Below are 23,114 nucleotides of genomic sequence, written 5' to 3'. Positions count from 1 at the left end.
AGCAAGTGAGTAGGAGAGCATAGTGGACAAGGGAAGCTGATGGAGGTACATCCAGAAGAGGACCCCGAAGTTCCCTCCCCGGACAGTGAGAGGGAGCTTCACTCGAGAGCCAATTCTCCCCATGTCTCTCTCTTTCTTTCTCCGTCTTCTCACTCTTCCCCCCGGCCTCTTCCTCACTTCACTGCCAACTCGCCTTCTTCCTCAGCTCAATTTCCCCTTCCTTCACCCCCAGATTCCTCTTCATCTTCATCTTCTCCTTCTCTCTTATCATCTTCACCCCCACGTCCCCCTCTACCTCCACTTTCTTCTTCTGCTCCCTTCCTCTCACACACCTCATCCGCCTCCAAGTCTGCTCAACCTGCAGCGGCCATGCCCCATCGAGGCAAGCAACAGCATACGAGGGGGCAAGGTTCCTACGGGCGGGGGCAAGGGAGGCAGCCGAGGGGGCAACAACGTCTATACAACATATTACCTCCTCCAGCTCCATGGAGATCGTGGGCTAGTGTTGCAATAAAACTCACTGGGCTGCCTCCCAAAGTCACTGCCCGTACTATCTGGCACGCATTCAAAAGCGAAGGCACGATCTTTTCGATCGATATCTATGAAGACCATCATGGCCAGTTGGAGTCGAGGGGGAAAGTTCGCTTCAAGTTGGTCCCTCGTTCAGGTCATGAATCCTCGGATATCACTAATTATTCACCAGACCGCCACCCCGTTCCGATTTTTGGAAAAGTGGTTCATACAGCATCAAGCTTTCAAGCGGACAAGAAGTACGCATTTTTGTTGCTCTCGAAGAGCCCAGGCCTTCAGAGCTTGAGATTCCAAGCCCAGTGCGTCCCAATGTGCGCTATCCGGCCGAGCTCGTAAGTATCCCCAACTGCAAATACAAAAATCAACTCTCATCTGATGTACCTTTTCTCTCAGACAATCCCAATTTCCTCACTTGATATTGGAGTTATGGTTAGCGAAACAACACTTCTACCAATGCGGACGGTCGAAGCCGGTCCCCTCGGGAAACCCTTTCTGCTACTCAACCTGAAAATAAAAGAGCTGCACGTCTTCTTCCAGCTTCAGATACTCAGCTCTAGTAGTAAATCAACCCCAACCTCTTCCCCCGATACCTGGTACACATATCGCCTCAGGATCCCCCTAAGACAGCTGGGCAAGATCTTTCAGTCACGCAATATTACAACTGGGGTGGTATCGCACTTGACCGTGCTCGAATCCCCTCCCATGTATCACCGCCGAATCAGCGATATAAGTGCTACATTCCATGAGCCGGGAAGCTGGAGGGACTCAGACTGCTGGTACCGCCAGACACATATTGTCCACAACCCTCTCAACTTGTCTACCCTCCCAGTCAGCCTACCAAGGCAAAAGCCTATCATAGACATTGGTATGCCCTCATTTTCTGCATCAACTGTTGTCGCTAGTCGTCTCTATCATTTCTACCTTTCCACTAGCTAATGTCACAATTTCCCGCAGGTCGATGGAATGCCTTCAGAATCAGTTATCCTCTAGATTGCCAGAAGGAACTCTTCACTCAGCTTTGTGCAATTTTCCAGGATTATAATGTTTCTATTGAGGAGACTGACCGCTTTATTCCATGGGATGATAAACAAGAGAGGATGCCGCCAGTGTGGAAGTGGATCGATCTGTCCGATGCCTCCAGTTTGTCAACGTCGTCATTGAATGACCTGATTGACTCTAGTTATGTCCCTCTGCCCTTCGCAGTTCGGTATCAGCTGGAAGTTTGCATTTCCAATGGCTACCTTTCCGAATTTACCATGACGCATGAGTTCGCCGCCAAACTAGCTGAGCTCGGGGAAGCAAAGGCAAGAAAGCTTCTGGAGAATGTAGCGAGTCAAAAACAGCAGTATTTAGACCTGATGAAGATATTTGATCTTCCATTTATCAGAGGGGTCAGAGCCACGAAACTGAAGATACCTCCTTACTGCTGTCATATGCGATCCGCTACAATCACACCCAGCACCGTGTACTACAATCTACCATCAGTGGACATCTCGAACAGGATTATTAGACGCTACATGGAACATGCAGATCGCTTTCTCCGAGTTCGATTTACGGATGAGAAGCTTTATGGTCGCATTCATGCTAGAAGCGATAATTCTAACGATGAGATATTCACCCGCATCAAGCGAGCACTGGCAAATGGCATTATCATTGGAGACCGACGATACGAATTCCTTGCTTTTGGGAACTCCCAGTTTCGTGAGCATGGAGCCTACTTCTTCGCCCCATTGCCTGACCTTACAGCAGCCAATATCCGTGCTTGGATGGGTCATTTTAGCGATATCCGAAATGTGGCCAAGTACGCAGCACGACTAGGCCAATGTTTTTCAACAACTCGAGCAGTAGCTGGTTGCCCGGTACAGGTACGCAATATTCCTGATGTGGAAAGAAATGGCTACACTTTCTCTGATGGAGTCGGAAAGATCTCGAGGTTTCTTGCACAAATGGCAATGACTGAGCTCAAGATAAAGACGCCAACGGGCGAGCCTCCATCAGCCTTTCAGTTCCGTCTCGGGGGCTGCAAGGGTATGCTTGCTGTTTCTTCCGATGCCCAGCCTCAAGAGATCCATATTCGAGAGAGTCAGAATAAATTTCCGACCGTTCATAACGGCTTGGAGATCATCCGATGGTCTCAGTACTCAATGGCTACATTGAACCGCCAGCTGATACTTGTCATGTCCACTCTCGGGATTCCTGACGAGGTATTTCACGCTAAACTCAAGTCCATGCTGCGTGCTCTTGATGAGGCCATGGAAAGTGACTCGCGAGCAATCGAGGTACTCAAGAAGTACGTTGATCCGAATCAGACGACTCTTACCGTCAGTCAAATGGTATCTGATGGTTTCCGGCGATCTAAGGAGCCATTTTTCACATCTATCCTAGCCCTTTGGCGGACCTGGCATATCAAGTACCTGAAGGAGAAGGCGAAAATTGTCATTGACAATGGCACGAATTTACTAGGCGTCATGGATGAGACGGGGATCCTTAAGGGCTACTTTTATGATAAAATACCAAAGGAGGACGCTTCTCTCGAGCAAAAGCTAGCAGCATTGCCAGAGATCTTTATTCAGGTCCCTCGTACAAGTGGCTCTGAGGGAGGTGCACAATACGAAGTCATCGAAGGACTCTGTATACTGGCACGCAATCCCTCTCTTCATCCAGGTGACATTCGTGTGGTCCGGGCAGTCAACGTGCCTGAGCTGCACAGCCTCCGTGATGTGGTCGTCTTACCGCAAACCGGCGATCGGGACATCGCCAGCATGTGTTCCGGTGGAGACCTTGATGGTGATGACTACCTGGTTATTTGGGATCAAGACTTGATTCACAAGGACTGGTTCTTAGACCCAATGCGCTACACAAGCAACAAGGCACAGGATCTAGACCACGATGTCACGGTCGATGAAGTTACCTCTTTCTTTGTCATGTACATGAAAAATGACAGTCTTCCAACGATTGCTCACGCCCACGTTGCCTGGGCAGATCAGCTTGAGGATGGTGTTAACGAAGAAAAGTGTATCCGACTTGCTCAGCTCCATTCCGATGCCGTGGATTACAACAAGACAGGAAGACCGGCTATCATGACCCGCAATCTTCAGCCACGAAGGTGGCCTCATTTTATGGAGAAGCCTAAGCCTAAAGACCAGATCTATTGCTCCAGGAAGATTCTCGGTCAGCTCTATGACGCTGTGGAGAGGGTGGACTTCGTGCCAAGCTTGGAGATGCCTTTTGACGACCGAATCCTAAACTGTTCAATTGAAGTCAGCGAAGACCTCTATACATTCGCTAAGAATCTCAAGAATAAATACGATACAGCCATGCGGCGAATCATGGCACAGCACGAGATCAAGACCGAGTTCGAAGTTTGGTCAACTTTTATTCTTAATCATTCACACATGAGCAAGGACTACAAATTCCACGAAGAAATCGGTGCAATATCAGCCGCTCACCGCGAAACCTTCAGAAAGCAATGCTACAACAAGGTCGACGGTAGAACGTTCGAGCTACTGGCACCACTAGCAGTCGCTATGTACCGTGTCACGCATGAAGAAATGACCCAAGCGCTCAAGAAACATCGCGAAAACTCTCCACCGCATGAAACTCCCAAGATAAATCAACTACCTCTGATCAGCTTCCCCTGGATTCTTCCCCATATCTTGGGTAGAGTTGCCCGTGGTCTTTACGATGTTTATCAGCCTCCAGCACTCCAATCCGATTCTGTGGAACTTGGCCCGACCAAAGCCCCGTCGACTGCAGCTAAACCTGATACCCTGTACGAAGACCCGTTCGGTCTATTCACAGACGAAGAACGCGCAGCCAACTCATCACACACTCAGTTAAACCCAACTGCGGGCCCTTCCACTAGCCATGCAGGCGCGAAGGGCAGCGAGAACATCATCGATCAACTGCTTGATTTCGGCATTTCGGACGTACCCACTTTATCGCCTTCTCTACCATCCGCATCTTCAAGCACCCCCAGTAGGGAACAGATCTCCTTGTTAGACGTCAATGACAACGTAGCAATTCCTGAAATGCCCGAAATGCCCAGACCGGTCATTGCAAGCCCTTCAGCAACACCACTCGTGGAGGAACTCATCGAGGGAGATGACGAATGCGAGGAGATCATCGAGGAGGAAGACGATGTTGAGCCTACTGCTCTTGATAAACTCAATGAGCTGCTTGGGCTTTGAGACAGGTCTTATTTCGTTCGAATATACTACATCCTGTCTTTCTTGATTGCTTCGATCTGTGACGCTTGTTCCGCAAAAACTACCTTGCTTCACCTAGTACGTGCGTCATTATTAGAATGTAACTAGCAACTCAGACATGCACAAATTGATCCATCATAATCCATCTGAACATTAAGTACTATATTCCTTACCCCTCCGTTACGTTAAAGAGTATACATGTTTGTGGTAACCATACATATCACCCAACCCAACCCCTTCACAGCCCAACCTAATTTATATATTAAACGCCTATCCCATTGAACCAACCCTCTAACCCCATCCCAAGCAATCAAAAACCAAATTACTACCCTACCCCCCAAATAAACCAACCTACCACTCCAACTCCTTCTCACACCTCTCCCTCAACAACCCCACCACCGGATCCAGCACCGCCTTGGTATACCTCCAATTCGCCTCATCCCTCGTCCTGGAATAGAAAACCGGACAATCCTTACTATCACAGTTCACCTCATCCCCAAACGCCACTCCCATACAAGACCTACAAATGCGTTGCAAATCCACCACCCTCTTCTCCGCCGCCCTCTGTCTCGAGACAAGCTCAAACATCGCAAGATGCGGCTGTCTTGAACAGTCCCCGCAGAGCGGGGTATCAGTATCCCGCAGCTTAGTTCTACATACAATGCACGTCGACGCTCTCATATACGACTCGAGGGTTCTCCGTCCACCACCACCACCACCACCACCACCACCACCAGGACCACGAATCATTGCTCCCTCGACGCGCCGCACGCGCTGCACTTTCGGCATCTCGTCGTACCATTGGCGGACGTTCGCGCCGACGAGGTTGAAGATCCTCTCGAGGGGTGGGATGAGGTTCTTGGTGATGTAGTAGTCTGCGTCTAGGTCGAGGTGGGGATCATGCAGGAGGGTTTCGGGCGGGACGCAGCGGTCGATGAGTCTTGCGCCGGGGGCGCCAGTGACGACGACGTACGGGACGCGTTCGCCGTATTGGGGTTCGGAGCGCGGGTCGGCGATCATTTTCTTTGTGCTGATTAGGGCGCCTGGTGGTGGGAGGCCTCTGTCGCTGTAGGTGCCTAGACGGACTTCTCTTGCGAAGCAGAAGTCCTGGACGGAGACGCGACCTTGCATGATCTTGGTGCATTGGGATTGGAAGTAGCGTTTGACTTGGGAGAGGTCGGCGGTGCGGAAGAGGAGTTTCAGGGCTTTTTCTTCGATTTTTTGTTCGGCGGGTGTGCCGTCCCGGCGGACGGTTTCGATGCCCTTGGCGTCGAATTCGGGTTCTTTTTGATCCCGATGTTCGTATTTGAAGCCGACGTAGCGTTTTTTGGCGAGGAGGACGCAGGGGTGGTAGACCTTTTCGAATTTGAGTTTCACGGGGTGGGGGTTTATGGATGTGACGGCTTTGGCGATTTCTTCGCCGATGGTGAAGGCTTCGTCGCGGGTTCGGCCTTTGAGGTAGACGAAGAGACTGTCGGTGTCGCCGTAGACTACTTCGGCGGCCCAGCGTTCGACCGAGTGGATGAAGGCAATAGCTTTTTCGAGGGTTTCGCGGCCGGATTGCACGATGCTGTCGGCGATTTCGGAGCAGGGCATGCGGCCCGAGAATGAGGCGGATGTGTAGCCGTAGGTGACGTTGGCAATTAATTTCAGGGCTAGTTGTCGGTTGTTGAGGAGGCGCTGGAGCGCTTTGTCGTCTTTGTCGAGTTTCATGCCGTTTTTGACCATTACTCGTGTTTCGAGGATCTCGGCCAGCATGCGTGCGAGAAGGGATTTGCGCACTTCCGGTTTTGCGTAGATCATGCCGTTGGGGGCAATGTTGATCTTGTCTTGTAGTAGCTCTAGTATTCGGGGCTGGCGCTTGTAGTCCGTGAATCCCATCTTGTTCCGGCCCCGCCATTGGTGTGCTCGTCCGAGGAATGTCGAGTAGCAGTAGTTGTAGGCGATCATGATGCTGGGGTATAGGGACTGGAAGTCTAGTACCACAAGAGGGCTGGTGTAGAAGTCGCTTTGGGGTTCCATCACCAGTGGGAGACATTCAAGAGCATTTTGTTGACCGACTTGTTTCCTGCTCGGCGAGACGAGTATGAAGTTCTCCGGTTTCGCAATGCGAAACATGAGAGATTCAACCTTGAATTGAGAGCCACGAGAGAATACTGAGAAGAAGTCGATTCCAAGTAGCCTGGCCTGCTCGCTAGTTCTGGGGATCAGTTCGTTTGACTCTAGGATCTCGAGATCCATTTGCACGCGAGAGACGAAGTATTCGACTACTTTCAGTATGTTGCGAGGCTTCCCACTGCGATACCAGTCCGTGAGGTCCTGAAACGAGTAGTGCGGGACACGGCGGTGCAGCAGGTGAAAGGCAACATTTTCCTGTGTATACTGCAGCAGGTTCAGCTCGCCTCTCATGGCTCGCCAGATGTTGATCATGTGCCGTCCAGTGACTCGAATAGAAGAGGTGTGGTTGAAGCCCCATCGGTCAGCATCCTTGCCAAATCTCCCATGGGCTTGCGACTTCACTCTGGACAGCTCATCGCAGATGTCAAAGTCATATTTCTTCCTTGCTCGCTCGATCAAGTAGCCCCAAGAGCTGTTGTGTACCTCGTAGCCAGTGATGATATCGGGGTCATGCCAGCGAACAATGTCTACCACACGATTGATCAAGTCTAGTTCGCTGGTTTCATGTTCCCAGTCGATTCTCAAGGCTTTGGATGCCTTAGTATCTGGCCTGTCGTCTTCCGATTGAGATATCATGCCAACATGAACCCCTGGCACCGTACCGTTGGCATCAAGGTCTTCATCTTCCGACTGCAGGCACCAGAACACACATGTGATCTCATCCTCTTCGGGGTTCGGCGACAGCACACCTCGGGTGTTCACATGCACCTCCAGGCTCATTATGCTCATATACTGTGTCTGGTGCTCGACACTGGTGGATCTTCCTTTTTGTGAATATTTGAAGCCATAGCCATTCTTCTGGGTAGGGCCCTCGATCTGTGACAAGACATTCGCCTTCATTTGCACCTGCTTGGGTGTTTGGGGTTGAGCGGCATCTGCCTTCTCCTCAGCTTGACACTTTTCGAACCATTCGATAACTTCTGAGCGGCTTGGAGGAACAGGGCCAAACTCCCAGAACCTAGAGGTAGAGAACTCCCGCAGCTGCTGGTCAACCACCTCTTGTTCATTCTTGTCTCTCGGTGGGGTATATTCCCCTAGCATAGCCATAGACCGCCCTGACGGATCGAAGTCGGGGAGGTAGTGTATACCATTACCTTCTAAGCGGAATTCCCTACCTGCGTAATCCCTCGCACGGTCAGGCACATCACTTTCATCGCTGTAGTGCGCTTTCTGATAAATAACGGACGGATAATCATAGCGATGAGGTGTCGAAGCGACCTCACTAGTACTGGGAGAGAAATTTCGCAAGAAACAAATGCGAGCATTCATAGGCACATTAAAGGCAGCATAGAATCCTGACGCTATTTCCAGAATCTGTGGATCTATGCCAGCATCAGGACTTGTTACAGTAACTGATGACTGCGGTTGTGATGAGCTGTTCTCCGCTCTGATGTCTTTCGAAATAACTTCTGGCCCAGAACTGGCCAAATCTTTTTCTAGTTCTCTAAGTTCCTTGGAAGAAGGCGCACCGTCCTGGCTGAAGCGCAAGATTGTCATAGGATCATTAGGGTCTTTGACAACCGGAAAGTTGAGCCTTCCACTCTGTTCAGGCCTCTTAGAGCGGACAGTTGACTGAGATAGCTTTTTTTGTGAGGATTTCCCCCTTACAACTGCATCTGCATCCGACGTGTTGGCGCTATCTTCGATTTTGGGGGTTGTACTGTTGACTTGAACTTCAGCTATCCGAGACTTCCGCGGCCTATCTAACATCTGCGATGGGGTGTCATCGAAGAATCTTTTCCGCTTGCGCATATTATTATGGCTGGGCTCTCGGCTTTCGGTTCGTCCGACCATTTCATTCAAACCTGCTTTTCGCGTCGCACTCATTTCGTAGGCATTTAGATCATCAACAGAGTACTCAGGTTCGTCTTGTGCTAGGTCAAGGATATCTCCGGCCTGATTTTCATCCAAGGCACTTGCAGCTTCCCGGTCATTGTCTTCTCCGGGTAATACGTCGAAAATATCATCGTCGGAAAGGTATGAATCATCATCCAAGACCGCAGGCCAAGCTGCGCTCTCATCAACGTTTACTTCTGCGTTCGCCGCCGTATCAGGCTCGACAGTCTGTTGTTGATACTTATCAAAATCGTTCTTGTCCGGATAGAAATCCTCGACACTCTGCATCGCAGTCTTTACATCCTGGGCGAAGGGCTTCTGCGAAAGTAAATCATCGAATGTTACATCGCCGCCACCATTCTCCTGCTTCTCCTCATTGACGGTCTGCGCAGCCATTTCACGATACTCTTCTTCGTGGATCCAGCCACCTCGAGAAGTATCTCTTGGGTTAACTGACAAAGAGACTAATTCGTTGGGATCGAATGGGCTACTGCCCGGTTCGAGCCCCAGACGCTTCTTCCGCCTGCGTGTCTCATCCTGCCACAAACCTGCCATACTCGGAACAAGTCGTTCATCAGAAGTCATTTGCTTGAAGAGTTCAGTAAACTCTTGGTGGATGGGTCTTTCGCTGATTTCTGAGCGGTTTAAAATATTCTGAACGCAAATATCGACCTCTAGGGGACAATGGCTTTGCTTTGGAAAAAGAGAGTCGTCTAACAGGTCGTCGGGTTGTACGGATCGGTCGTGCCAGCGATGGGATAGATCAGTAAGTTCAAAGTATTCTGGAACGGGACTGCGGAATTTGACTTTGCTACACTTCAGATAGGCACATCCGTACAAACTGTAGTCACACATCCACTGCGGAACGAACTGCAAATGACTTTCGTATGGTTGTAGAGGACGCTTAAGGACAGCGCCCTGAAGTAGCAAGTCCGCCAGCCTGGTCATATAAATGGGGTTCATGAGATAAATTTTGAAGTAGAACTTATAGCCCACATGGTACCCATAGAAGGGAACACCCTTCACCAGAGTGATGTGCGCGACGAAGGGTATCTTCTTGGCATTTTCGTTGCGATTGTAGCTTACTGCCAGAGCATGATCGATCGAGAGACGGAGACTCCTAATGGCGGAGCTCACTATAGATGGCTTAGCTGCATGAACATACCATATTGTTACACCTCTTATCAGACCAACCTTTCTCTGTCTCCAGATCACCATCATACTCGACATACAAATAAGGAAAGGCGCCATGCACATGGACGCACACCTTCTGGCCAGTCTCCGTGGCCCCAAAGATCCTAATTACGGGGACTTTCGATCTATCATTTTTCCCAGCCGCACCATCCCTGTAAGGCAGAGGAGGGTCGAGTTCTGACGGAGTTGCCTGGTAGTGGTCCACGCAGTTAAGGCGCACTTGGAAGGGCTCCATAGCTTGATTTCAGGACAGCGGAAGCTGTCAGCGACCGAACGCGCGAGGAATTCCGAGTCGCGTCATATCAATAAATTAGGTACCGACAACATCACCCACTGCTTCGCCGTCCAACTCTCTTTTGTGACTGCGACGTGTAGGAAGTTGTGGTTGAGTTTACGCGACTGGGTGGCGCGGGTATTACGCCAGGTCACGTGAGCTATACGGAACCGTCGCCGACTCCCATCAACGCGGAGATAGAATCAAGAGCCTGACATTCACACACATCTGCTGGTTTTGCCAGAGAAACTTGAGTCCTTTGGCGGCGCTATAGCTCTTTCTCCCTTCCCCTATACTTTGCGCCTTCTGTTCCCTGCCATCCGCCATCATGTCTAAAAAACCCGCCGATGTGGCGTCGAAAGAGCGCAACGAGTACATTCCGTCTTTCATTTCGAAAAAGCCGTTCTATATCGACGACGACTCTCAAGCGAATGACTACCTAGAGCATCAACGTCTGCAAAAGTCGACAGCAGACCAGTCAAAATGGTACGATCGGGGCAAGCGTGCTGGTCCCGCGGCCACCAAGTACCGGAAAGGCGCCTGTGAGAACTGCGGCGCCATGACCCACAAGACGAAAGAGTGTTTGAGTCGCCCTCGAAAGCATGGTGCCAAATGGACAGGTAAAGATATTCAGGCGGATGAAGTCATACAAGACGTCAACATGGGGTGGGATGCGAAGAGAGATCGGTGGAACGGCTACGATCCGAGCGAATATCGACAAGTGGTGGAGGAGTACGAGGAACTTGAAAAATTGAAACGAGTCACAAAACAGGATGGCGAAAATGAGGGCAAGGATGGCGAGGCCGATGACGATGAAGATGCGCCTCAGGAGGAAGCCCGCTACGCTGAGGAGTCCGACATGGGAAGACAACAGAGCACCGCCACTCGCAACCTCCGTATCCGAGAAGACACGGCAAAGTATCTGCTGAACCTGGACCTTGATTCGGCCAAGTACGACCCGAAGACACGACGGATGGTTGATATGGGCGCTCAGGATGATCAGGCAGCAGCACTTGTTGCCGAAGAGAACTTTGTCCGCGCTTCAGGTGATGCTGCTGAATTTGAGAAGGCGCAAAGATATGCATGGGAATCACAAGAACGTGGCGCGCAGAAGGTCCACCTGCAGGCGAACCCGACAGCTGGAGAGGTCATGCGGAAGAAGGAAGAGGCAGAGTCCGTGGCGAAACGTGAAGCTCAACGGAAGGCTCTTCTGGATAAGTATGGTGGTCAAGAGCACCTCGACCCCACACCGTTGCGGGATACCATGGTTGTTGAGAACGAGAGGTTTGTCGAATATGACGAGACGGGTGCGATCAAGGGAGCACCAAAGAAGGCGGCCAAATCGAAGTATGCTGAAGACATCTTCACCAACAACCATACATGCGTCTGGGGAAGTTGGTGGCACAACTTTGAGTGGGGATATGCCTGTTGCTTTTCCACCGTCAAAAACAGTTATTGTACTGGTGAAGATGGGAAGCGCGCATTCCAGGAAGCAGACCAGCTGCTGATCCTGTCTGAGAACGGGGCCGATGGTGACGAGCCATCCGCTGAGCATGAAGATAACGACGCGCATGAAGCTGTTGATGACGCTCAACCCTCGGAGCAACAGGAGACATCCAACTCTAATACGAAGAAGAGAACGCTCATGGAGGTGCAGTCTGGAATCACCGAGGAAGAAATTGAATCATACAAGCGAAGCCGACTTGCGGCCGACGATCCTATGGCCGCATTCATCGGCAAAGACGACCTTGTATAGCGCTCCTATAACATTTCATAGTTTATCACATCTGCTATATAGGCGCCTAGTATTTATCATAGATACCCATTCAAACTGTGCATATTCCTGAATTTTCTTTTGTAACTATAGACTTGTAAATATAGTCCCATTATCGGTATAGAAACTTCATCACTATCTGGACTAAGTACGGAGTAAGTAGGTAGGTGCATAGATAGCCTTATTGCTCCCGGGCCGCGATACCCTAGTCCCCTAGTAGCCTAGCGCAATGGAGCAACAAAGTGGATCCCGCCGGAGCAAACAGAATTACTCTTCGCAGTTATGAGGTCATGTGACAGGCTCACCCTTGAGGCTGTCGGCGAATCACGGGACCAGGGCACAAGCCCTGACAACCACAACTCGCTAAGCGACACCACCCCAGATCCCAGAGCAACTTCGATACGCCCAGCGACGACGACAACGACAACCAGCCCTTCAACGGAATCGCCAGGTAGGTCCATTTTGCGCCCTCACGTGGGATTATTGTCATTTTTCCCCAGGCCGGGAAATCCTTTAAATCTCGATTTTCCGTCGCTAACAAATTGTGCCATATAGTTCCACATAATTCAAGATGAGTACGTGCCAACGCGATATACCACCGCCCAGTCCGATCTATCGACGAGAACAACATCCAGACTGACATACCGATTCTGTTTACAGCGAAGGGTACCTCCAGCTTCGGAAAGCGCCACAACAAGACTCACACTCTTTGCCGGCGTTGTGGTCAGTATTTACACTACTCCGAAAATTTATATATGTCCCTCCGGGCGGGAATTGTTATACGGGATATCTCTACACAACCAACGGAATGGATGAGAGAAGGAACGGAATAATAAATGACTGCCGGGAGGGACATATATATGAGGTTATGGGGAAAACGACCAGATGGGCTAATACTCCTCGGATTGAATTCAGGCCGCCGCTCCTTCCACGTCCAGAAGTCGACTTGTGCCAACTGCGGTTACCCTGCCGCTAAGACTCGCAAGTGTACGAATCCTCTTCCCCAACCCCCCACCATCGAAGAACAACCGCTGGTTACTTAAAAGAAACCCTGGATATGGATTGTATGAAAAAGTGTTTGGATGAACAAATTGGCTTACGAAGTTCGTTTTATACAGTCAACTGGAGCGAGAAGGCCAAGCGCAGAAAGACCACCGGCTCCGGCAGAATGCGTCACCTCAAGGAGGTCCACCGCCGCTTCCACAACGGCTTCCAGGTCGGCACCCCCAAGGGCGCTCGTGGTCCCGAGAACCACTAGATTCCCCCCTTTCGATGACTGTCGCGTTTTCGTTTCGTTCTCGGAGGCTGGAGGCAGGGCTGGTATGACAGGGCCGGTTGGCATTTGACGACGTGAACCGGGTCGCAATGCTAGGGGCAATAAAAAAAAAGACGCTATTCCCCGTGGAGTTGGTGTTGGGACGGTCTTTTTTTTTTCATATTTGCCGTCATAGCATTTCTTTATTCTAGAGAAACACAAAAATGGCATATATTGACGACAATGTGAAAGAAGAAAAAAAAAGACGATCGTCTTCTCTCTTGCTCTCTGGGGATGTTTTCTCTTTTTCTGTTTCAAAGAAAGAAATGAAATGGGAAAGTTTGTGCATGAATTTCCTTGTCTTGTTTAGGGCTGGCAGATATCCCCTGTCGTGACAGATGCAGTTTGAGATTATTCGTCCAATGTGATCTGTCTACTTGAATGCAACCTACCTTCGAGTGCGTACGAAGTGGTTTCTGCGACATCAGGTGTGCTTTTTCGATCCATTTGCGACAAGATTTCTATTTACCCCCGGTCTATTCTTTTCCACATGCACGCCTGAACGCCTGGACATGACATGGAATGATGCAACAACCTTAGTATCTATTCTCCTCGCCCAAAGACGCTAACACCACCGTCCCTTTGAACGAAATATAGGACTTCCTTCTCTTCCCAATGAGTATTAGCCTCGGTGCTGTCATTTTGTCCCCACGCGCCACCTTTGCTGACCCTGAGCACACCGCTGACATCCCTTGCGGCACCCGTTTCAAGGTTTCGGAGCTGCATAACCATGTGCGCCCGATGAGCCGATCCGATAGCAAAAGCGGCATGCTCAGTCTCCAGCGGAGTTGCTCCCTGGTGCGCAGATGCGGAAGCATTGTGGATCAACGGAGAGTCAGAGGACACCGTCATAATCGTTGCGTGAGCGTACTACGCAAATAAACTCGCAGTCAGCGGATATGGTTCCCGATATAAATACCGTACTGCCTGTGGAGACTTGTGGCATACCTGTTGTAGACCCATCACCCAATCTCCCATCTCTGTAGCGCCTATGCCCCTGCTCGGACCCGTGGCGGCTAGTAGCAGATCTGGCTGATCGATTATCAATAAAACCTCGGGCTCTTCCTGTTCATCTCCGGATGTTGATGTTTTCAGATCATTGATCACCGCCGCAATGTCTTTCTCGAGCATATCCAAAGCCGCATTTCCATTTCCTGATAGGTGAAGCCGCTTGACTGGCCCGACTTCTCTCGATGGTGGCGGGTTCGGAGGGGCAGCGACTGGCCGAGCAGCGGGTTGCGGTCCTCGCGCGGGAACGGGTCCGGGTTGCGACCTGAGGGGCAGAACTGTCCGGGGAGGCACTGTTCCTCGCGGTGAGGGTTGGATTGTTGGTGTCTGAGTCGAAGTAGCGGAGGGGGCGGCGAAAAGTTCGGAGAGTCCGTCAACAAAAGCGAATTGACGTTTGTCTGTGAGGCGGGCAAGATCGAGGCCCTGGTCGGGTCAGTGTTGTCGCCAATTATTGGGATCAATAGACAATATATAGAGCTATTGTAGAGAGGAAAGGAAGTATTCAAGCCTCGCAGTACCCCAATAGTTCATAACATATGACCAAATAGAGCGACGTGACAAGGGTTCACAAGCATACCAATCTTTTGGCCTCGGACCTCCAAAATTCCCAACCCCGCAGAAAACTCACGAGCACGACCTTCCTCTTTCTCCCATTGTTGGTGTCGCTGAGGCCTGCAACAGCGTCTGAAGTCGAAGACGAATTCAAGGCAGCATATAGAAATCGTAGGACTAGCCAATTCCCTGTTGCGCCAAGGACTGAAGATAGGACTGTGAGGGAGGATGGCGGCAGAGACGATACGTAGGGAGTGAGGAGGGGTGGGAGGGGCGGTTGGCTAGGCATCGCACTGAGAGCGTCGCAACTGCTCCGTCTTCAAAATCGTACGGTCGGATAGCACTGATAATGTCTCCGAGCTGATGAGGATGACTTCAGATTCGAGATTGGAAATGTAGAAACGAAAGCTGTATTGTTTGTCTGCACTTTTTGTAAATGACGTTGTATGAAATTGGAATTCCTGCGGATTTTTGCGATTGGTCGGCGACGGTGCCAAGACAAGTCACTGGATCGATCAATACGGAAGGTGCGATGGGGGGCCTGCCTGTTTACTACTTACTAGTTGAAGATGGTCGTGGTCTTCCCCCTGCTCATCTTGGGGATGACTTCTTTTCTCTTCTACTAGTTATCATGTCTTTCATCATCATGGATGTCCTCTTCGCCTAGTCTGAGCTGATTCAACTGGTTGGATCGTGTATCAGTAATGAAGCGCTGATCACGTCCCTGAGCTCAATGCTGTACCCGAACTAAATATATTCTAAGTGGTAGCTCTTAGGCTAACATGCTAACGACGCGCCCTCTGCATGCTGCTAATGGCTTCCTGAGTAGGAGACGATAGTACTACTGGCACCAAAAGCGACTGGCAAACCCTTGTGTGGAAGTATCCAAAAGGCTGCGCGATAGATTCATGGAATACGATTTCATTGCGGCGTAATCATCCGCATCAGGAGATATCTCGGACGCTCTCGCGATTCCAGGCCGTTCACTACATTAGCTTCACGTCACCCGTGCCGATCACTGAGGCATTTTATGCGAACTGCTGAATACTCTACGCTCTTCTCAGGCTAAGGCATGCCGTATGATTGTGATTATCGTCTCAGAGCCGTGAGGGGAATGGTCCTTCCTGCCTGAAGCGACGCCGTTGATTCCTGAATTTCCAGGAGGAAATTTTCGGCCCGTCACCTGACTGGCTCCCCCACACGAGCCAAAAGTCCATCAGCAATCATCGTCGCACTCGCTGGTCGAGCATCCATCCAGGTCTCGTCCTCTTCTCGCCAACTTATAAGTTTAGAGCGTTGGAGCCGTACCCGATAACTTATCGTCCGGCTCCAAAAGCGTTGGGCCCTTAACTGCTTCCGCGCCGATCGTAAGTTGGCCGCCCCATCCATGTCCCTCGCTCCAAGCGTGTTACACTCAGGCACCTCGCTTTTTATCCATACCCCACCGGTCTTGGAGACGTTTAAAGTGCCTGTTTCCCAGACCTCCTGTACATGTATCCATCCATCATTTAAGCAGGAATCTGTGACACTCGAACATTCCTGTTGTTATATTTCAGCCTGTAAAAAAATGTGTCTACAAAAGTACTCATGTTCTTCATACTTCGCTCGACTTCATCTTGCGGCGCAGATCAACATCAATCACGATTAGCGCTGTAGTTGATGGCTAACAAAGTCTCCCCAGATGACATCAGTTTGGTGTACATATCAGCGCGCAAGAGACTTGGGGTACATCAAAATTGACTTTCGACGTTAAATATGGCCAGTACACGTGATTCTCACTCCTATGCTGTGAGTATCCTATGTAAAGGGGAAGAGACAACCTATCAAGCTAATAGTGGACATACAGTGTGATGAATGTCGGCTCCGGAAGTCCAAGGTAAGCCGCTCCTACGCAGTCTCCCGGCATCTAGCTAATCTTCATCGTAGTGCTCGAAAGAGAAGCCGACATGCGCACAATGCAAGCAGTTGAACAAAGAATGCAATTACAGTCCTAAGGTCACCAGAAGCCCTCTAACACGACAGTAAGTCCTTCCATTGCCTTGGGGTTTCAGTACTGTCGTCAAACTCCCATGACCCATGGAACCAATCAATTGCTAATCCTTGCTTAGACACCTGACCTACGTAGAGGAGCGCTTACAGGCCTTCGAAACAGCGCTATCAAGGCTGTTCCCAGGCGGCGATCTGGATGCCACCGTCCGCTCTCTTTTGCACGATCAGGAGGGTCCACCAAAACCTGGTTCTTCGAAGTCCTCGTCCCGGCATTCCACCCCTGCAAAAGCTGAGCCGGATCGGGCCGAACCAGCCCCGGAAGCGCTGCCGCAGCAGGCTGATGGATTCGACTGGGCGGAGAACAAAATTACAGTTGGCGACCTGACAGATGGCATGGCTGCCCTGTCCATCAAGCCAGAAGGAGCTGGCTACTTCGGTCAGTGTGTCCGACTGCTTTGCAACTCGGGATTGCAAGTGCTAACTGTCTGTATTAGGCGCATCTTCCAGCGTTGTGCCGCTTCGAGCGTTGTTGAAGCATGGTTTTGACCTTAACATCCCTGCCAGATCCTCAAAATCAAGTTATGGCATGGAAAGAGTGCCTTTGAAGGCTCAACTACTCAGCACCGCGCCCTCTGGTCTCGTCGAACAGGCTTTCATGGATGCATTCTTCCTCAACTACCATACCAGCTACCCGTTCGTCCACGAGGGTACTTTCCGAGCGCAGTTCTACGAGCAAGTTCCGCGGCCACATGGTCAGGCATGGCAGATCCTATTGAACACGATCTTGGCTTTGGGGGCGTGGAGTATCGGTGACGACAATTCTGACCTGGATATTACATTCTACCAAGAGGCGAGAGGTCATTTACAGCAGGTGTCTGTGTTTGAAACTGGAAACCTCACCCTTGTCCAGGCATTACTGCTTCTGAGCAACTATGCCCAGAAACGGAACAAGCCTAATACCGGATGGAACTTTCTCGGTCTGGCGGTTAGGATGGCCATGAGCTTGGGCCTCCATAAAGAATTTCCTGGTTGGAAGATCAGCCTTCTCCAGCGCGAGGTTAGGCGGCGCCTGTGGTGGGGAGTATACATCTTCGATAGCGGTGCGGCCAAGACTTTCGGCCGGCCTATTCTCTTGCCTGAAGACGATGTCATGGACGCAAAACATGTACTCAACATCCACGATGAGGTAAGACTCGGCATTGTGACTATAATCCTCTAATCCGGCGTACAATGTCTGATTCATCCTGCAGGCTCTTACGCCCCTCACTACCGCCCTACCCCATGAGGTCAACGAACCAACCCTCTATTCCGGTTTAATAGCCCAGGCTAGGTTCCATCTCCTTACCAACAGTGTGTATCAGCGTCTCATCTCAGGCCCGAGTTTAACGCCAGAGGAAACGCTCGGTCTCCAAAGACCAATGGAAGAATGGTACAATGGTCTTCCTGATTACTTTAAGCAGCCACCCACACCGATATCGGATGCATTCGCTCTTGTCCGCAATCGGTTGATGTGGCGCGACTGGAACTTGAGGATTCTTCTATACCGTCCCATTCTTCTTCGTTGGGCATCGCGTCGATGGACACCAAACTCGGCCCCCGAACCTGAGGATCCGCTTGAGGCAGATTGCAGGAGGCTTTGTCTTCGGAATGCGCGTTTGACAATATCATCGATCGCAGATTTTGTAAACAACCACGTCTGCACAAGGATTGGTGCATGGTACATGCTGTATGTCTCCCATGACCCTTTTCCTTGACACCGCTGACATTCTCCACAGATACTTCCTGTTTCAAGCTGGTGTCATCCCGATTATCTTGCTTATGACCGACCCGACAAGTACGGAAGCCCCTAGCTGGCTCCAGGAGATCGAGTCCACGAAGAAGCTACTGGTACACCCTTCTCTCAGCAACAACCGCCTTGCGACTCGTTGTCTGGAAGTTGTAAATCGACTCTGTTCGCCGGCATACACGAGTGCCGCCACCGATAAGACTGCAGGACAGACAGCACCCATATTGATGCCCTTCTCCGATCAGCTCTTCAACGACCCAACATTTGGTAGTATGTTTCCGGACGTGGACCAGGAGTTGAATCTTGCTGGCATGGACTTCTCGGAATGGGTAAACTTCCCTCCACAGAACGAGTTTGTCTGAGCATCTGTCAAAGCCGAGAGGAGATGATTTCGGGGCTAGAGCCGGTCAAGGGTCATACGTGAATGTGGCGGAGCCTACAGAACAAAAGAGGATGTCACAGCCGGAACTCCATTCCTCGAAGGACCCGCTTCTTGAACTATCACACCAAGCGGAACCCGCTGTTTGATATGAAGGCGGAAAATTGCAAGAGATTATGAAAGTTATGGACCCTCACGCAACGTCCTCTTCCTCCTGTGCGAAGGGCTTCACGAATTCCGGGTCGACCGTGTGACTTTCGAGGCCGCGCAGTTGAGCCTCGATTCCGACAATACGCTGTTTCTCTTCATGGGCAGCCGTGTCACCAAAGATGAGATCCATATATTCCAGCGTCTAAACAAGTCGTCATGTTAGCGATGTCAAGTGGATAACCAAGGGCAAACCAAACATACCTTTCCACGGGTCTCTGGGATGAAGAAGAAAGTGAACCCGAATGCCAGAAGGCAGAACGCTGCGAAAAAGATATAGGTACCCCAGGTGATTGAGTCGAGCATATCAGGGGTGACGAGGCCGATGATACTAGGTGCAAATGTCAGCAATGAGTCATGACAATCATGGATACAAACAGAAATGGCAAAAACAAAGGACTTTCTGGACATACAAGTTGCACATCCAAGTAGCGGAAGTTGTGATAGAAATAGCTTTGGAGCGTATGGATAGATTGAAGATTTCCGATGGCAGGACCCATCCGATAGGCGCTATATGCACATTAGCACGATCCACTTTCCATATAAAGTAGTAGAAAAAACATACCAAAAGAGTACGAGAAGTTAATATCGTAGATATAGATGAATGCGATCCCCGCCCACCCGGCAGATCGGTGATGGATGAGATCCGACCCATAGGCCCCGATAATCGCACCCACGATCACCAGCGAGATGCAAGTCCCCGTGGCACCAGACATGAGCAACACTCTCCGACCGACCTTGTCGATTAGGAAAAGCGCGGGCAGGGTGCTAAGGCAGTTGATGATCCCATAAACGCCGGTAGCGAGAAGGGAGCTCTGTTTGATCGTGTTAGTTCGTCAGCTGCTTTTGAGATAAACAGAAGATTGATAAGCATACAGTATTTCCATCGAGGCCCAGCTGAGCGAAGATTGTTGGGGCGTAGTAAATTATGGCTTTGGGATTGATTAGCACATGCCATCTATAACAGGAGGTAAATGACGTACCATTACAGCCCATAAACTGCTGGAAGAACATGATACAGCATCCGATTGCTAGACGCTTGAATCGTGCCCATGTGGTTACGAGTGAAATATACTATCGTCATCACCATCATCATTGATGTGTTAGAAAGATACTCAACGCTGAATTGTGGGTATATGGGGAAGAGGGAAGGGGAACGAACCTGCGCAGCATGCAACCTGAACCCCGATAAATCAGGGTACCGTTCTCTAGCGAAGCTATTCTCCAGCATAATGGATGCTTTGATCTCGAGGTATTCATTCGTCAGGTCTGGGCTACTGGTTGATTGGCGACGCAGTCTGGATAATGCCTGGAGAGCTTCGTCGTCTCGTTCTTTCATTAGTAGCCATCTCGGGGAGTCGGGGAAGAAGAGCATCCCTAGACCGAGTGTTAGGGCGGGGATGATCTGGATGGCGAGTGGGAGACGCCAGGATGCTTCGGATTGGCCGGTGCAGATGCCGTTCTGGGGGATGTCCGTGTAGGGGTCGAATGAGGGCGAGGAGGTGGTGCCGCCTGTGTAGGGAATGTTGGGGGCGCAGCGGGTGCCGCCGATGTAGTTGGTGCCGTAGTCGATCCAGTAGCTTATTAGGATGCCGATGGTGACGGAGACTGAGTGGGTTAGTGGGTGTGGTTGTGTGGGTGGAATTGGGGGATACTCACGTTGTTGAAGAACGACGAGACCGCCACGTATTTCGGGGATGGAGACCTGTTGGGTCGAGGATGAGTACTGTGGTTATTCTGTTGGATGTGTGGAGGAGGGTGTATATGTACCTCGGAGATATACAGAGGTACTACCATGGTTAGTTGGCCAACGGCTACGCCTGCAATTGCACGTCCTGTGGTGTGTGAGCTGTTGTCAGGGGAAAGGTGTTGGAAATGTCAGGAAAAGGATGCATACCGGCAAAGAGCATTGGTATATTGACGGCACCGCATTGAATGGCTGACCCAATGACGAATACAACGACAGCGAGGTTGATGGATAGTTTGCGGCCTAGTCGGTCCACGATAGGGCCGTTGATGAGGGATCCAAACCACGCAGCTATGGAGACAGTAAGTGACCGTTCGTTCATATGTGTGGGATGATTGGCATGATGGGGACAAACAAATTAACAGAGTCGACACAAACCACCCCTTGAAGCTGCTGTCCATGTACACTCGAGGAAACCGAGCGCCGAATGATTGCATAGTTATCACACCAGAGACCACGCCCTGATCATAACCAAAGAGCAGCCCACCCAGAGTGGAGAACTAATATATTATGAATCAGGTCAGAATATTATCTGACTCTTTCAGATTCGTATGAAACTCACCGATGCAACGCCGAGCAGGTAAGGGTTTTGGTATATCAGAGCGAAACCGCCATTGGGATTCTGAGTGCTGGGAGCCATGACTGCATACTTCTTCAGCGTTAAACTCTTGACGCACAATCAACATACGGCCGATATCCCAGGGCAGTATCTCTTTATAAGTATACCCAACTCACCTATGTTTATCTCTTCCCCGCGAAGGAGCATCAAGCTAGAACGGAGAGGTGTACTCCGTCCAATGGACACAGAATCCCACGTTCTGACGACGACAGCAAGAGGTTAAGAAACGACTCACGAGGGGCGTCAACTAGAGTATCAACGGAGTCGGAGAAGAGTACTCCGCAATAGGTACGTAGTGACTCGCCCCTGTCATGACAACAGCATCCAAGAGTGATACTACGGAATGGATTGATGCGGGGAAAGGTTGAGAGGAAAGCGGAGTTGCTCCGTGGACCCCACCGTGGGGGAAGAAGAACCAAAAATCGGGCCATGATTAGAGTTGTTGACCGAACATCCACAGTTCGGCCGGTGTGGGTTGTGGATGAGAAGATGATGACTCCTGTCCGATAGAAAATCAGATGACGCTTGGCCATCATGTGATGATTATGGACTGGTTTTAAAAAAGAATTGGGTGTTTGCCCGAATCAGCACAGTGCAGCCTTAGGATCTAGGTACACAGACATCGCAGACGTCTAGTATGGATCTACCGGGTAAGCAGCCGAGACCGAGAATATTCCATTACCAGATATTAATGCGGATACTAATTAATTCACAGATTGTGTATGGCATTCAGTTTTCTTCTTCCCCTCACACGTTCAGATCACAGCACGTTGCGTCATAACTCCTCGATGCTACGTGAAGCGGAATGATGACTCGATCACTCGTCTAAGATGTGGTACAGTCTGCTGTGGTGGCAGTTGTGACTCAAATAACATGAAATGAGGGGTTTTGTCACCGCATGCACGCCGGGTATATGATGCAACAGTCGCATGTGGGATGCTTATCGGCCACGCCTTTGATAGGCTTCCAAGCAGCCACCATGCAAGACATTCCTGCAGACAAAGACCGAGGTTTACAAGCAAGATGTAGGACTTGCCATCCTTGGTCTGGGATGGTCAATCCCGGCTGGCATGCGGGAAGCCTTGTGAACCTGCTTAAACACTTTCCGACTGCGTGACTTTGCAGCTCGGTTATGCCATGCTTCGTTTGCCCACGGGCATCGATGCACGCCATCCAGCAGTCGGATTCTAAAAGAGTAAATGAGTGGTCTTATCCCAAGTCTCACAATTTGCACCTAGAGCTGAAGCTAACCCACGCCCACCGAATGCGACCCATAGCATAGACGCTGAAAAGGAACAGACAGGCTGTTGGAGCAATTAGGAATACGAAGCAAATAAGCCACAACCTTGCCAATGCCATACTGAAAACAATACGCTTCTTCGCCAAGCCAAGCACTAGGACAATAGCCTCCGTTCACCCTGCTGGAAACCAGACTTGCATATTCGATGGAAAGAGCGTAACACAAATTATTCAGGCGCTAAAGATCGTGGGAAATTCCGGTTCAAACTACTGCTCAC

The 23,114-nt window shown here is 50.4% G+C and overlaps 7 protein-coding genes across 7 annotated transcripts; 4 read left to right on the top strand and 3 right to left on the bottom strand.

Moving 5' to 3' along the window:
* The first annotated feature begins 79 nt into the window (after window positions 1-79).
* On the top strand, window positions 80-4,878 carry BO85DRAFT_427045 (RNA-directed RNA polymerase (Sad-1)). Its single transcript, XM_025658143.1, has 4 exons — window positions 80-650; window positions 704-863; window positions 925-1,396; window positions 1,486-4,878. The coding sequence occupies exons 1-4, from the start codon at window positions 370-372 to the stop codon at window positions 4,719-4,721; spliced, it is 4,149 nt and encodes a 1,382-aa protein (XP_025512649.1). The 5' UTR covers window positions 80-369; the 3' UTR covers window positions 4,722-4,878.
* Window positions 4,879-4,982: 104 nt separating this feature from the next.
* On the bottom strand, window positions 4,983-10,314 carry BO85DRAFT_522638 (DNA-directed DNA polymerase zeta catalytic subunit REV3). The gene is made up of 2 exons (XM_025665280.1): window positions 9,948-10,314; window positions 4,983-9,889 (listed from the first exon to the last, which is right to left on the bottom strand). Exons 1-2 carry the CDS (start codon window positions 10,180-10,182, stop codon window positions 5,091-5,093), a joined length of 5,034 nt encoding a protein of 1,677 aa, XP_025512648.1. The 5' UTR covers window positions 10,183-10,314; the 3' UTR covers window positions 4,983-5,090.
* A 131-nt stretch (window positions 10,315-10,445) lies between these two features.
* slu7 (mRNA splicing protein SLU7) lies at window positions 10,446-12,057 on the top strand. The gene has a single exon (XM_025660758.1). It carries the CDS (start codon window positions 10,550-10,552, stop codon window positions 11,975-11,977), a length of 1,428 nt encoding a protein of 475 aa, XP_025512647.1. The 5' UTR covers window positions 10,446-10,549; the 3' UTR covers window positions 11,978-12,057.
* A 358-nt stretch (window positions 12,058-12,415) lies between these two features.
* Window positions 12,416-13,535, top strand: BO85DRAFT_452149 (60S ribosomal protein eL37). Its single transcript, XM_025660757.1, has 5 exons — window positions 12,416-12,446; window positions 12,551-12,570; window positions 12,656-12,718; window positions 12,911-12,982; window positions 13,114-13,535. Exons 2-5 carry the CDS (start codon window positions 12,567-12,569, stop codon window positions 13,251-13,253), a joined length of 279 nt encoding a protein of 92 aa, XP_025512646.1. The 5' UTR covers window positions 12,416-12,446; window positions 12,551-12,566; the 3' UTR covers window positions 13,254-13,535.
* Window positions 13,536-13,607: 72 nt separating this feature from the next.
* BO85DRAFT_452148 (uncharacterized protein) lies at window positions 13,608-15,297 on the bottom strand. Its single transcript, XM_025660756.1, has 3 exons — window positions 14,896-15,297; window positions 14,259-14,741; window positions 13,608-14,180 (listed from the first exon to the last, which is right to left on the bottom strand). The coding sequence occupies exons 1-3, from the start codon at window positions 15,157-15,159 to the stop codon at window positions 13,854-13,856; spliced, it is 1,074 nt and encodes a 357-aa protein (XP_025512645.1). The 5' UTR covers window positions 15,160-15,297; the 3' UTR covers window positions 13,608-13,853.
* Window positions 15,298-16,625: 1,328 nt separating this feature from the next.
* On the top strand, window positions 16,626-19,007 carry BO85DRAFT_461914 (putative C6 transcription factor (Gal4); the record flags this gene model as incomplete). Its single annotated transcript, XM_025661817.1, has 7 exons — window positions 16,626-16,658; window positions 16,717-16,746; window positions 16,797-16,891; window positions 16,979-17,295; window positions 17,354-18,045; window positions 18,110-18,585; window positions 18,635-19,007. The coding sequence occupies 7 exons, from the start codon at window positions 16,626-16,628 to the stop codon at window positions 19,005-19,007; spliced, it is 2,016 nt and encodes a 671-aa protein (XP_025512644.1).
* Window positions 19,008-19,217: 210 nt separating this feature from the next.
* Window positions 19,218-21,618, bottom strand: BO85DRAFT_490918 (sugar porter family MFS transporter; the record flags this gene model as incomplete). The annotated part of the gene is made up of 12 exons (XM_025663683.1): window positions 19,218-19,376; window positions 19,436-19,562; window positions 19,645-19,741; window positions 19,797-20,046; window positions 20,108-20,163; window positions 20,215-20,305; window positions 20,394-20,839; window positions 20,891-20,936; window positions 21,002-21,066; window positions 21,129-21,269; window positions 21,334-21,478; window positions 21,541-21,618. The coding sequence occupies 12 exons, from the start codon at window positions 21,616-21,618 to the stop codon at window positions 19,218-19,220; spliced, it is 1,701 nt and encodes a 566-aa protein (XP_025512643.1).
* Between the last annotated feature and the right edge of the window lie 1,496 nt (window positions 21,619-23,114).

This window comes from Aspergillus piperis (genome assembly GCF_003184755.1).
Source record: "Aspergillus piperis CBS 112811 unplaced genomic scaffold BO85scaffold_18, whole genome shotgun sequence".
NCBI lineage: Eukaryota > Fungi > Ascomycota > Eurotiomycetes > Eurotiales > Aspergillaceae > Aspergillus > Aspergillus piperis.
Note: the sequence above shows the minus strand (reverse complement) of the source record. Positions and strands in the feature narration are given on the sequence as shown.

Bases quoted from the DNA above. Each gene is read 5' to 3' on its own strand.
- BO85DRAFT_452148 (XM_025660756.1), bottom strand. From the start codon at position 15,159: ATGCCTAGCCAACCGCCCCTCCCACCCCTCCTCACTCCCTACGTATCG. The intron at 14,742-14,895 runs GTATGCTTGTGA...TGACCCGACCAG, and splicing joins GGTCCGAGGCCAAAAGATTG to GGCCTCGATCTTGCCCGCCT. The intron at 14,181-14,258 runs GTATGCCACAAG...TTATTTGCGTAG, and splicing joins GGGTGATGGGTCTACAACAG to TACGCTCACGCAACGATTAT.
- BO85DRAFT_522638 (XM_025665280.1), bottom strand. From the start codon at position 10,182: ATGGAGCCCTTCCAAGTGCGCCTTAACTGCGTGGACCACTACCAGGCA. The intron at 9,890-9,947 runs GTTGGTCTGATA...AGCCATCTATAG, and splicing joins TGATCTGGAGACAGAGAAAG to TGAGCTCCGCCATTAGGAGT.
- slu7 (XM_025660758.1), top strand. From the start codon at position 10,550: ATGTCTAAAAAACCCGCCGATGTGGCGTCGAAAGAGCGCAACGAGTAC.
- BO85DRAFT_427045 (XM_025658143.1), top strand. From the start codon at position 370: ATGCCCCATCGAGGCAAGCAACAGCATACGAGGGGGCAAGGTTCCTAC. The intron at 651-703 runs GTTGGTCCCTCG...ATTATTCACCAG, and splicing joins AGGGGGAAAGTTCGCTTCAA to ACCGCCACCCCGTTCCGATT. The intron at 1,397-1,485 runs GTATGCCCTCAT...AATTTCCCGCAG, and splicing joins AAAGCCTATCATAGACATTG to GTCGATGGAATGCCTTCAGA.
- BO85DRAFT_452149 (XM_025660757.1), top strand. The intron at 12,719-12,910 runs GTCAGTATTTAC...GATTGAATTCAG, and splicing joins CACTCTTTGCCGGCGTTGTG to GCCGCCGCTCCTTCCACGTC. The intron at 12,983-13,113 runs GTACGAATCCTC...CGTTTTATACAG, and splicing joins TGCCGCTAAGACTCGCAAGT to TCAACTGGAGCGAGAAGGCC.